The 13001-nt window shown below is 39.2% G+C and overlaps 1 protein-coding gene across 3 annotated transcripts in view; it reads right to left on the bottom strand.

Moving 5' to 3' along the window:
- Positions 1-13001, bottom strand: part of zgc:123305 — a 92117-nt gene that overhangs the window by 18421 nt on the left and 60695 nt on the right. For 2 of the 3 annotated variants that reach the window (XM_061875418.1, XM_061875417.1), the window contains exons 11-15: positions 8074-8143; positions 7892-7984; positions 7738-7796; positions 278-428; positions 51-199 (exon numbers count right to left, since the gene is read on the bottom strand). In XM_061875418.1, coding sequence (XP_061731402.1) covers positions 51-199; positions 278-428; positions 7738-7796; positions 7892-7984; positions 8074-8143 — 522 coding nt within the window. The remainder of the gene's footprint in view (positions 1-50; positions 200-277; positions 429-7737; positions 7797-7891; positions 7985-8073; positions 8144-13001) is intronic. The other variant, XM_061875419.1, reaches the window with a different exon arrangement.

Raw genomic sequence — 13001 nt, 5'->3', positions numbered from 1 at the left:
ACGGAATAAATAAAGTACTATCTAATCTAATCTATCTAAGCTGCATTTACTTTGTGATGGTGCCATCTATGTCCGATATGATGATGCGATCGTCCCAGTTCCACAAATAGATGGAGGCCTCGCAGCGACAGGTGCCCTGGTACTGGGTGGTCACGCTGAAGATGACCTTGTTTGCTCCGTCACGCAGATTCAAGTTCTCCTGATGAAGAAGCAGAGCGCTGATGTAGTTTAACAGGAGCGACACGTGCGGGGTTTACCTCCGAGTGTGTGTGTTTACGATCTGTTCCGAGGTCAGGCGCAGGGACTTGCGGTACATGTTGGTGATGCACTGGGTCGTGCGAAGGGTGTCTGTTGACAAGCTGGAAGCAAGGAAGGGTTTTTGGCCAGGCCTCGCCACCTCATCACTGTCCGCGTCGTCCAGGGAGGCTCTGAGGGATGGAAAATTCAGAAAAAAACTGCATATTAATAATATCAATCAATCAATGTTTATTTATATAGACCCAAATCACAAATGTCTCAAAGGGCTGCACAAATCATTACGACTACAACATCCTCGGAAGAACCCACAAAAGGGCAAGGAAAACTCACACCCAGTGGGCAGGGAGAATTCACATCCAGTGGGACGCCAGTGACAATGCTGACTATGAGAAACCTTGGAGAGGACCTCAGATGTGGGCAACCCCCTCCCCCCCCCCCTCTAGGGGACCGAAAGCAATGGATGTCGAGCGGGTCTAACATGATACTGTGAAAGTTCAATCCATAGTGGCTCCAACACGGCCGCGAGAGTTCAGTTCAAAGCGGATCCAAGACAGCAGCGAGAGTCCCGTCCACAGGAAACCATCTCAAGCGGAGGCGGATCAGCAGCGTAGAGATGTCCCCAATCCATACAGGCGAGCGGTCCATCCTGGGTTTCGACTCTGGACAGCCAGGACTTCATCCATGGTCATCGGACCGGACCCCCTCCACAAGGGAGGGGGGGACATAGGAGAAAGAAAAGAAGCGGCAGATCAACTGGTCTAAAAAGGAGGTCTATTTAAAGGCTAGAGTATACAGATGAGTTTTAAGGTGAGACTTAAATGCTTCTACTGAGGTAGCATCTCGAACTGGTCCCAATAACATTGCATCTAATATCAATCAATCAATCAATGTTTATTTATATAGCCCCAAATCATAAATGTCTCAAAGGACTGCACAAATCATTACGACTACAACATCCTCGGAAGAACCCACAAAAGGGCGAGGAAAACTCACACCCAGTGGGCAGGGAGAATTCACATCCAGTGGGACGCCAGTGACAATGCTGACTATGAGAAACCTTGGAGAGGACCTCAGAAGTGGGCAACCCCACCCCCTCTATTGTGCTTTTCAACCACTCACAGCCTGGTGTGCCGTGGGAGATTATATCTAATTTTACCCATTTGGGTTGAAAATATTTAGTAATAGTCTGCAAATGATGTGTTGTAATAATAATAATAATTAAATGGACGGGGACCACTTGGGCTGCTGCCCCCGCGACCCGAGCCCAGGTTGGGAAACGTAACGTTTAGCCTAGGGGTGTCCAAACTTTTTCCACAGAGGGCTGCACACGGAAAAAAATGTAAGCATGCGGGGGCCATTTTGATATTTCTCATTTTCAAACCATAACAAAATATCTGGATTTTTTTTTTAATCCTTAGGGCTCCTGGGGAGCATAGACTAAAATGTTAAAAATAAGTCAAATTATTATTCTTATTTTTTATTTAATGCTTGCAGTAAATCTCTATATCAACTTGAGGTTGATATAAAGTAAAACAAATAAGGTTTTATGCCTTTTCTGTCAAAGACAACTTTGTTTTTTTATAGTAAAACTGAATGTGAATGTGAGTGTGAATGTTGTCTGTCTATCTGTGTTGGCCCTGTGATGAGGTGGCGACTTGTCCAGGGTGTACACCGCCTTCCGCCCGATTGTAGCTGAGATAGGCGCCAGCGCCCCCCGCGACCCCAAAAGGGAATAAGCGGTAGAAAATTGGATGGATGGATGGATGAAATATGCAGTATTAAGATAGATAGATAGTACTTTATTGATTCCTTCAGGAGAGTTCCTTTATTTAGCAATTAAAGCCCTCAAAGATCAATAATGCAGGACACCATTGATTTTAATTATTTAATCCATCCATCCATTTTCTACCGCTTACTCCCTTTAGGGGTCGCGGGGGGCGCTGGCGCCTATCCCAGCTACAATCGGGCGGAAGGCGGGGTACACCCTGGACAAGTCGCCACCTCATCGCAGGGCTTAATTATTTAATATTTTTTAGTAATCACAGTGAAAAGTTAAATATAATCCTACTAAATATATTTGAGATCAGAAAGGTTCCCCACTAATAAAGTGATGAGTTTTTATTAGTTTTATTTTAACTTTTAACACTAAAATTTCAAGATCAACTTCCGATATATCTGTCGATTTTAAGTTTGAACTAATATTTTCTTTGTTTTATGCGCTTTTGTCAAAACTTTGATGTTTTTATATGGCAACCACACAACATATGCAATATTTTTTCCACATTTTAAAGCGATAATTTTTAAGTAATAATTCATTATAACATGGATTTTTTTGTCCTTTTTTTTTTTTGAGCAATGGACAAAAAAGAAAATAAAGACAAAAGGGAAAAAGAACTGCCTGCATGGCAGCTTTGTGTCAACATTGCCTTCTTTTTTTCATTAGATTTTACCTCATTCCACTTTTTTTTTAAATGTTTATTTTTTATTTTTGCAATACTATCAATTTTGCAATTTTTTCAGAATGTGTGGCGGGCCGGTAAATGATTAGCTGCGGGCCGCACTTTGGACACCCATGGTTCAGCCTAAATGACGTTAACCCATCAAATGCGCAAACCATCACAGGACACATTTCTCCAATCGGACAAATATCATCAAAAAGTTACCAGCAAGTCCAAAATCACAGAAAAGATCCGGCAGTTTGATGTTTATTTTCCTTATAAACATGAAAATGTTGCTGTGCTGGATGGATGGCAAGTTATTTTCAAGATTTTCCATGGATTTTTGGAGCTAGCCAGCAGCCATCTTAACAAATATTTCACAGGAGGGCGAAGCACAACTAATGAACAATTGATAATACAATAGAGAGATATTAATGTGTACAATTGTGATCCAAATTATTCAACCCCCACACAATTTTGGTGTTTTAGCAAGTTGGACATTTATTCCGTATTTTGTTTATAGTCATATCAAATAAAGGTGTTTTAGCAAGTTGGACATTTATTCCGTATTTTGTTTATAGTCATATCAAATAAAGATGTGTCAAATAGACAACTGCAACTTAAATTTTAACACTGTATTTTACAAAATACTAAAAAAGGACATTTTTCTTAATATCTCATTGACAAAATGATTCAAGCCCCTAGTTTCATGCATCTTTAGTACTTAGTAGAACACCCTTTGGCAGTAATGACATCCTTCAAAGGTGATACATAAGCTTCTTGCAAGCATCTACAGCTATTTTAGCCCATTCCTCTTGGGCAAAGGCCTCCAGTTCATTCATATTCTTGGGCTTGCGTGCTGCAACTGCCTTTTTCAACTCCCACCACAGCTTTTCTAGAGGATTTAGATCTGGCCACTGTGAAGGCCACTCCAGAGTCTTCCAGCCCTTCTTCTGCAACCACTCTGATGTTGATTTGGAAGTATGCTTGGGATCCTTGTCCTGTTTGAAGGTCCAACGTCTCCCAAGCCTCAGCTTCATCTCTGACTTCATGACATTTGCAGCTAATATATCCTGCTAGGAAATAGAAGTCATAATGCCTTGAACGCGCTGGAGATTCCCGGTACCTGAGGCAGAGAAACAGCCCCAGAGCATGATTGACCCCCCACTATGCTTAACAGTAGGAAGGGTGTTCTTGTCTTTGTAAGCTTCATTTTTTCTCCTCCAGACATAACGTTGATTCATAGGCCCAAAGAGTTCCAGTTTTGTCTCATCACTCCATAGAGCAGTTTCCCAAAACCTTTGGGGTTTGTCCAGATGATTTTTGGCATACTAGAGTCTATTTTTCTTGTGCCTGGTAGTCAGAAGTGGGAGTTCTGGCATGGAAGCCTTCATCTCCTAGTGCGCGCCTTATTGTCTGGGACGAAACCTGCGTTCCCCTCTCTGCAATGTCCTGTTGTAGTTCCTCAGCTGTTACTCGGGGGTTTTTCACCACTGTACGCTTCAAATACCGGACAGCAGTTGCACACAGCATCCTCTTTCTACCACGCCCAGGTCGTGTTTCCACTGTGCCTTTAGCTTTAAACTTGCGAATTATGCACCAAAATGTGTCTCTCTTACCATGAATTGATTAACGTGGACCCCGACTTAAACAAGTTGAAAAACTTATTGGGGTGTTACCATTTAGTGGTCAATTGTACGGAATATGTACTGTACTGTGCAATCTACTAATACAAGTATCAATCAATCATTCAATCAATGGAATGTGTAATGTCTTTGCTATTTTCTTGTATCCATATCTTTTCTTATGAAGAGAAATGACCTCCTCTCTTGACTTCTTTGACCACTCCCTGGACTTCACCATGTTGAAAATACACCATTGACCATCTACAAGAAGCTGAGCGCCACAGTCTTTTTCAATCAGTTTAATTGTTGCTCGTTATGGTTCTAATCAACACCTGATTGAAAAGACCTTATTCAAACTCTGTTCTTAAGAGTTATGATCTTCAAGGGGTTGAATACATTTTGTCAATGAGATATTAAGAGAAATGACACTGTTTGGTATGTTACAAAATATAATGTTGTAATTCAAGTTGCATTTGTCTATTTGACACATCTTTATTTGATAAGACTATAAACAAAATACGGAATAAATGTCCAACTTGCTAAAACACCAAAATTGTGTGGGGGTTGAATAATTTTGATCACAACTGTAGATATTTCAACATAACCGATAATGTCTCTTTTGCCGATATCCGATATTGTCCAACTCTTAATTACCGATTCTGATATCAACCGATACCGATATATACAGTGGTGGAATCAACACATTATTATGCCTCATTTTGTTGTGATGCCCCGCTGGATGCATTAAACAATGTAACCAGGTTTTCCAAAATAAATCAACTCAAGTTATGGGGGGAAAATGCCAAAATGGCACTGCCATATTTATTATTGAAATCCTGTTCTGTCTCCCTGTAATGTTTGTCTAAACTTGAATGGGATTGTACTGAAAATTTAAATTTTCCTGAAGGAACTCTCCTGACGGAATAAATAAAGTACTATCTAATCTAATCTAATCACAAAGTGGATTATTTTTTTTGGACATGCCTTAAAACAGCAGCTTGGAATTTGGGACATGCTCTCCCTGAGAGAGCATTAGGAGGTTGAGGTGGGCGAGGTTGTGGGTGTATATTGTAGCGTCCCAGAATAGTTGGTGCTGCAAGGGATTTATCTGTATTTGTTCTGTTGTGTTTATGTTGTGTTACAGTTCAGAAATATTTTTTAACCCATATTCAGTTAAATATGCTACAACAGGGGTCGGGAACCTTTTTTGGCTGAGAGAGCCAAAAAGCCAAATATTTTAAAATATATTTCCGTAAGAGCCATATATTTTTTTTAACACTGAACACAACTAAACACGTGCATTTTTAAGTAACACCAACATTTCTAGAGTATAATAGGTCTCTTATTCTTTGTAATGACATTGTTATTCTAAAGCTAACTGTGAAGGGGGCGTGGCCTGCGGGCCTGCAGCGACATTTGCGATGACGGCCCACCTGGGCCTTGTTATCTAATCACCTGTCGCTCTTTTATAAGCAGCAGCCAGGAGAAGAGACTGGGTTGGGGCTGGAAATACCATTGCTGGAAAGCAACTGAGAGACTTATTGAAAAATAAAACAATATTGTAACCCTGAAACAGGCTCTCATGTCGGTGCTTGGTGGTCTGAAGAACCCCCAGGAGGGCAAGACCCACACTAACCAATAATAAATAAATAACTTCTTACCATTAACGCAACTTCTTGGAAAACGGATGGATGGATTAAAAATGCATGAGAATGTTTTATATTTTGAACATTATTTTTAACACTGTGATTACAAGTGGAATTATTCATTACTTATCGTGTCAAGCAATGTCAGCTGAGATTTACCTGAGAGCCGGAAGAAGTCATCAAAAGACCCACATCCGGCTCTAGAGCCATAGGTTCCCTACCCCTGTGCTACAAAGACAACATATTTGATGTTCAAACTGATAAACATTTTTTGTTGTTGTTGCAAATAATCATTAACTTTAGAATTTGATGCCAGCAACACGTGACAAAGAAGTTGGGAAAGGTGGCAATAAATACTGATAAAGTTGAGGAATGCTCATCAAACACTTATATGGAACATCCCACAGGTGTGCAGGCTAATTGGGAACAGGTGGTTGCCATGATTGGGTAGAAAAACAGCTTCCCAAAAAATGCTCAGTCTTTCACAAACAAGGATGGGGTGAGGGTCCCCACTTTGTAAGCAAATTGTCGAACAGTTTTAGAACAACATTTCTCAACGAGCTATTGCAAGGGATTTTACCATCTACGGTCCGTAAAATCATCAAAAGGTTCAGGGAATCTGGAGAAATCACTGCACGTAAGCGATGATATTACGGACCTTTGATCCCTCAGGCGCTACTGCATCAAAAACCGACATCCGTGTGTAAAGGATATCACCATATGGGTTCAGGAACACTTCATAAAACCACTGTCAGTAACTACAGTTGGTCGCTACATCTGTAAGTGCAAGTTAAAACTCTACTATGCAAAGCCAAATCCATTTATCAACAACACCCTGAAACGCCGCCAGCTTTGCTGGGCCCGAGCTCATCTAAGATAGACTGATGCAAAGATGGAAACATGTTCTGTGGTCTGACGAGTCCACATTTCAAGTGGTTTTTGGAAACTGTGGATGTGGTGTCCCCCGGACCAAATAGGATAAGAACCATCCGGACTGTTCTAGGCGCAAAGTGTAAAAGGCAGCATGTGAGATGGTATGGGGGTGTATTAGTGCCCAAGGCATGGGTAACTTACACATCTGTGAAGGCACCATTAATGCTGAAAGGTAATACAGCGTTTGCCATCCAAGCAACGTTAGCATGGACGCCCCTGCTTATTTCAGCAAGACAATGCCAAGCCACGTGTTACAACAGCGTGGCTTCGTAGTTACAGTGCATGTACTAAACTGGCCTGCTTGTAGTCCAGACCTGTCTCCCATTGAAAATGTATGCTGCATTATGAAGCGTAAAATACGACAGCGGAGACCCCGGACTGTTGAACAACTGAAGCTCTACATAAAAATAAAATGGGAAAGAATTCCACTTTCAAAGCTGCAACAATTAGTGTCTTCAGTTCCCAAACGTTTATTGAGCGTTGTTAAAAGAAAAGGTGATGTAACACAGTGGTGAACATGCCCTTTCCCAACTACTTTGGCACGTGTTGCAGCCATGAAATTCAAAGTAAATTATTATTTGCAAAAAAAAATAAAGTTTATGAGTTTGAACATCAAATATGTTGTCTTTGTAGTGCATTTAATTGAATATGGGTTGAAAAGGATTTGCAAATCATTGTATTCTGTTTATATTTACATCTAACACAATTTCCCAACTCATATAGTCCGAAAAAAACTAAAAAGACATGACACATGAGGACATGACGGACACATTGTGCTCACTCACCGCCTGTTTATAAATATTTGTTAAATAGCATAAAAAGTGTGAGTTAACATACTTGACGGCGGTCACATCTCCAACAATCATCTCCTCTTGGCTTTCCTTGGAGTGCTGTTGCTAAAAAAAACAACAAAAAAAACAAAACGGTATTGTTAGAACAAGGTCAATATTTGAGTGCTGGTCAAAGTCAGACAAACAGAAGTCAACTCAACCTTATTTTTGTCCAAGTCTCGCCGCCTCCAAGAGAACCACCAGCGTCCTGACTTTTTGGGCATTTTGTCTTTTACCAGCTTCTCGACTGTACTCTAAGCAGCACAACAACAAAAAAACAGAACAGAAACGACACTGTCAAAATGTTCCTTGTTTCAATGAATTTTCTGTTTTAAGAGCAAACCTGAGGTAGATTCTTCTGGAACGCTGTCATGGACAAGACCATTGGAGCAGCCACTGCCCAATTATAGTAGCTGTCAAAAAAAGAATTGTAAGCGTAATTCAAGTGTCAAATCCATACTTTTGCAGAAACTAGGGCTGGGCGATATGGCATTTTTAAATATCTGGATATTTTTAGGCCATATCGCGATACAGCATATATATGTGGATATTTTGCCTTAGCCTTGAATGAACACTACAATAGTTTAAAATGAATAAAGTGCACTTTTGTGCATGATGTCACTAAGATGACATATCAAAAAACACTCCATTAAAGTGCACTTTTTGTAGAGAACACCAGTACAATAGTTTAAAATGAATAAAGTGCACTTTTGTGCATGATGTCACTAAGATGACATATCAAAACAACACTCAATTAAAGCGCACTTTTTGTACAGAACACCACTACAATAGTTTAAAATGAATAAAGTGCACTTTTGTGCATGATGTCACTAAGATGACATATCAAAACAACACTCCATTAAAGTGCACTTTTTGTAGAGAACACCACTACAATAGTTTAAAATGAATAAAGTGCACTTTTGTGCATGCTGTCACTAAGATGACATATCAAAACAACACTCATTTAAAGTGCACTTTTTGTAGAGAACACCACTACAGTAGTTTAAAATGAATAAAGTGCACTTTTGTGCATGATGTCACTAAGATGACATATCAAAACAACACTCAATTAAAGTGCACTTTATGTACAGAACACCACTACAATAGTTTAAAATGAATAAAGTGCACTTTTGCGCATGATGTCTCTAAGATGACATATCAAAACAACACTCAATTAAAGTGCACTTTTTGTACAGAACACCACTACAATAGTTTAAAATGAATAAAGTGCACTTTTGTGCATGATGTCACTAAGATGACATATCAAAACAACACTCCATTAAAGTGCACTTTTTGTAGAGAACACCACTACAATAGTTTAAAATGAATAAAGTGCACTTTTGTGCATGCTGTCACTAAGATGACATATCAAAACAACACTCATTTAAAGTGCACTTTTTGTAGAGAACACCACTACAGTAGTTTAAAATGAATAAAGTGCACTTTTGTGCATGATGTCACTAAGATGACATATCAAAACAACACTCAATTAAAGTGCACTTTTTGTAGAGAACACCACTACAATAGTTTAAAATGAATAAAGTGCACTTTTGCGCATGATGTCACTAAGATGACATATCAAAACAACACTCAATTAAAGTGCACTTTGTGTAGAGAACGCCACTACAATAGTTTAAAACAAACAAAGTGCACTTTTGTGCATGATGTCAATAAGATGACATATCAAAACAACACTCAATTAAAGTGCACTTTTTGTACAGAACACCACTACAATAGTTTAAAATGAATAAAGTGCACTTTTGCGCATGATGTCACTAAGATGACATATCAAAACAACACTCAATTAAAGTGCACTTTGTGTACAGAACACCACTACAATAGTTTAAAATGAATAAAGTGCACTTTTGTGCATGATGTCACTAAGATGACATATCAAAACAACACTCAATTAAAGTGCACTTTCTGTACAGAACACCACTACAATAGTTTAAAATGAATAAAGTGCACTTTTGTGCATGATGTCACTAAGATGACATATCAAAACAACACTCAATTAAAGTGCACTTTTTGTAGAGAACACCACTACAATAGTTTAAAATGAATAAAGTGCACTTTTGCGCATGATGTCACTAAAATGACATATCAAAACAACACTCAATTAAAGTGCACTCTGTGTACAGAACGCCACTACAATAGTTTAAAACAAAGTGCACTTTTGTGCATGATGTCACTAAGATGACATATCAAAACAACACTCAATTAAAGTGCACTTTGTGTACAGAACACCACTACAATAGTTTAAAATGAATAAAGTGCACTTTTGTGCATGATGTCACTAAGATGACATATCAAAACAACACTCAATTAAAGTGCACTTTGTGTTCAGAACACCACTACAATTGTTTAAAATGAATAAAGTGCACTTTTGTGCATGATGTCACTAAGATGACATATCAAAACAACACTCAATTAAAGTGCACTTTTTGTACAGAACGCCACTACAATAGTTTAAAACAAAGTGCACTTTTGTGCATGATGTCACACAAGATATTTCAATAACCATCAAATAAAAATTAGCTGCTTAATAGGAAATCAAACAGTATATGTCCTTGCTGACTATTTTTTTTCATACGGTGTTGATCTGGAAATGTTTGCCTCGGCATTTTGATGGTGTGGGCGTGTGGCACCGAATGGAGATATTGAAATGCGGAGTAAGCACTCTTCATTCTCTAGTGCAGTGGTTCTCAACCCTGTGAACATTTTTTTGAATTCAAGTACCCCTTAATCAGAGCAAAGCATTTTTGGTTGAAAAAAAGAGATAAAGAAGTAAAATACAACACTATGTCATCAGTTTCTGATTTATTAAATTGTATAAAAATTTTGCTCATTTGTAGTGGTCTTTTTTGAACCATTTGGAAAAAAAGATATAAAAAAACCCTAAAAACTTGTTGAAAAATAAACAAGTGATTCAATTCTAAACAAAGATTTCTACACATCAACCTAAAGTGAAGTGAAGTGAATTATATTTATATAGCGCTTTTCTCTAGTGACTCAAAGCGCTTTACATAGTGAAACCCAATATCTAAGTTACATTTAAACCAGTGTGGGTGGCACTGGGAGCAGGTGGGTAAAGTGCCTTGCCCAAGGACACAACGGCAGTGACTAGGATGGCGGAAGCGGGAATCGAACCTGCAACCCTCAAGTTGCTGGCACGGCCACTCTACCAACCGAGCTATGCTTTGGGGATTGTAATAGAGATCCATCTGGATTCATCAACTTCCTTCTAAACATTTCTTCACACAAAAAAAGAACATAAACAATATTTATGGAACATATCCACAAAAAATCTAGCTGTCAACACTGAATATTGCATTGTTGCATTTCTTTTCACAGATATACAGTGCAAAGTCTACAACTTGAACCAATGATGACTTTTGTGTATTGAATGTGCCGTATTTCCTTGAATTGCCACCGGGTGTATATAGTATGCACCTGCCTTGAATTACTCACTTCACAAAATAATTAACGCATGTTTAGTATTACCGCCTGGTCAAACTCGTGACGTCACTAGCGACACTTCCCCTGTCGCCATTTTCAAAATGGAGGAGGCTGATTTCAATACCGGTAATTTGAAATCTCATAAAGGGAAGAATATTAAGAGCTATTTAGGGATGCACTGATTAATCGGTAACCGAATATATTCGGCCGAATATGGCAAAAAAAGCCACATTCGGCCTTCGGTGGAATGAGTTAAAAACAAGGCCGAATAGTGGCGTGTGACGCAATTTTTTGACGCGGTGACGTTGGGATATGTTGTGTACCTGTTTAAGTGTATGAGGTTACATGCACACACTTATTGAGATTTAGTGGGGCCTCTGTTTACATTATTAGCCTGTTGTGTAGGCTACCTGTATAAGTGTATGAGGTTACAAGCACACACTTATTGAGATTTAGTGGGGCCTCTGTTTACATTATTAGCCTGTTGTGTAGGCTACCTGTATAAGTGTATGAGGTTACAAGCACACACTTAATTGAGATTTACTTGAGCCTTCTGTTTACATTATTAGCATATCTACTGTGGTTAAGCAGACTTTTGCCAAAAGGACAATAATTCATTTGTTGTGGGTTTATCCACTTTAATGCACTTTATTTTTTTGGGGGAATGCATGTTTTGTTTGAAGGTCTAATATAAATGAAAAAACGTTGTGCTTTTTTTGAAAAGCAAAGGTTACTAGAACATTAAAAAAATGTCAATATTAAATAAACAATTACTTTATTTGAAAAACGTGTAAATATTTATTCTAGGCTACTTATGCAATATTTTAAAAATTGTGAAAAACTGCATTCATTATTCGGTATTCGGCCTTCGGCCAAGCGTTTGAATTTTATTCGGCTTCGGCCACAAATTTTCATTTCGGTGCATCCCTAGAGCTATTCATGAGGATTTAAAGTCCAAGCTATTGAACACCGGTATGCTAAAAAGAACAGTAAGCAGCTATGTTTTATTAATATACCTGTGGAGCCGACGGTCCGACAGACAGGCAGGGCACGCAAGATGGCGGCGAGGAGACGGCAAGCGAGCGGGGAGGAGGAGCGGAAGAGCGACCTGGACTGAGGTTTTATTGAAAAATAAACAAAGTCAAACTGCTCAAGCCACGTCCTTCCTCGGTGGTCCTGGGAACCCGCAAGACAACGGCTTGAGACCGTCACAATACCGTAGCTGCGTCTGTCAAATACGAGTCATTAAATGAGTCGGTAGAGGGCGGTAGTGATCCTTCTTGCGACTACTCGGCTGCAGAAGAAGTGACGATGAGTCATGTGATATGTGCTGGGACGGATATGACGGACCTTCTGATAGCAGTTCTCTAAACTGGACTTTCAATCGAAGCAGGGGGTAATAAAGGAAGATCTCCATCGAGACAGAGAGACTTTTAAAACTGAAGAAAGATAAGGAAGACTTCTATAAACAAGTTATCGATGCTTTTGATCAGAAGGAGCTGGCATGGACTATATTTAGAAGTAAAGGTAAGACCATAATAACGTTTTTTTCGTTAAATGTGCTTTTCATGATGGTATCCTTACATCACACTCAAATTTTTAATGCATGCCTTTGGTAAGTGCCGGAGAAGAAGTTTTGAATTAATTAGCGTCCTGGCGGCAATTCTAGTAAATATGGTACTTTCCAATGTGTTGATTTCTCTCTGGCACTCATGAAAGGTGGACACTCCCCTTATCTCTCCTGCTTGCTTCTTTGTCTTGTCTTAAACTTTTTTTGTTGCCTTTTTTTGCACTGCTCTCCAAATCAACATT

This window comes from Nerophis ophidion, linkage group LG16 (assembly GCF_033978795.1).
Source record: "Nerophis ophidion isolate RoL-2023_Sa linkage group LG16, RoL_Noph_v1.0, whole genome shotgun sequence".
NCBI lineage: Eukaryota > Metazoa > Chordata > Actinopteri > Syngnathiformes > Syngnathidae > Nerophis > Nerophis ophidion.
This window is presented reverse-complemented; position numbering and strand designations above follow the sequence as displayed.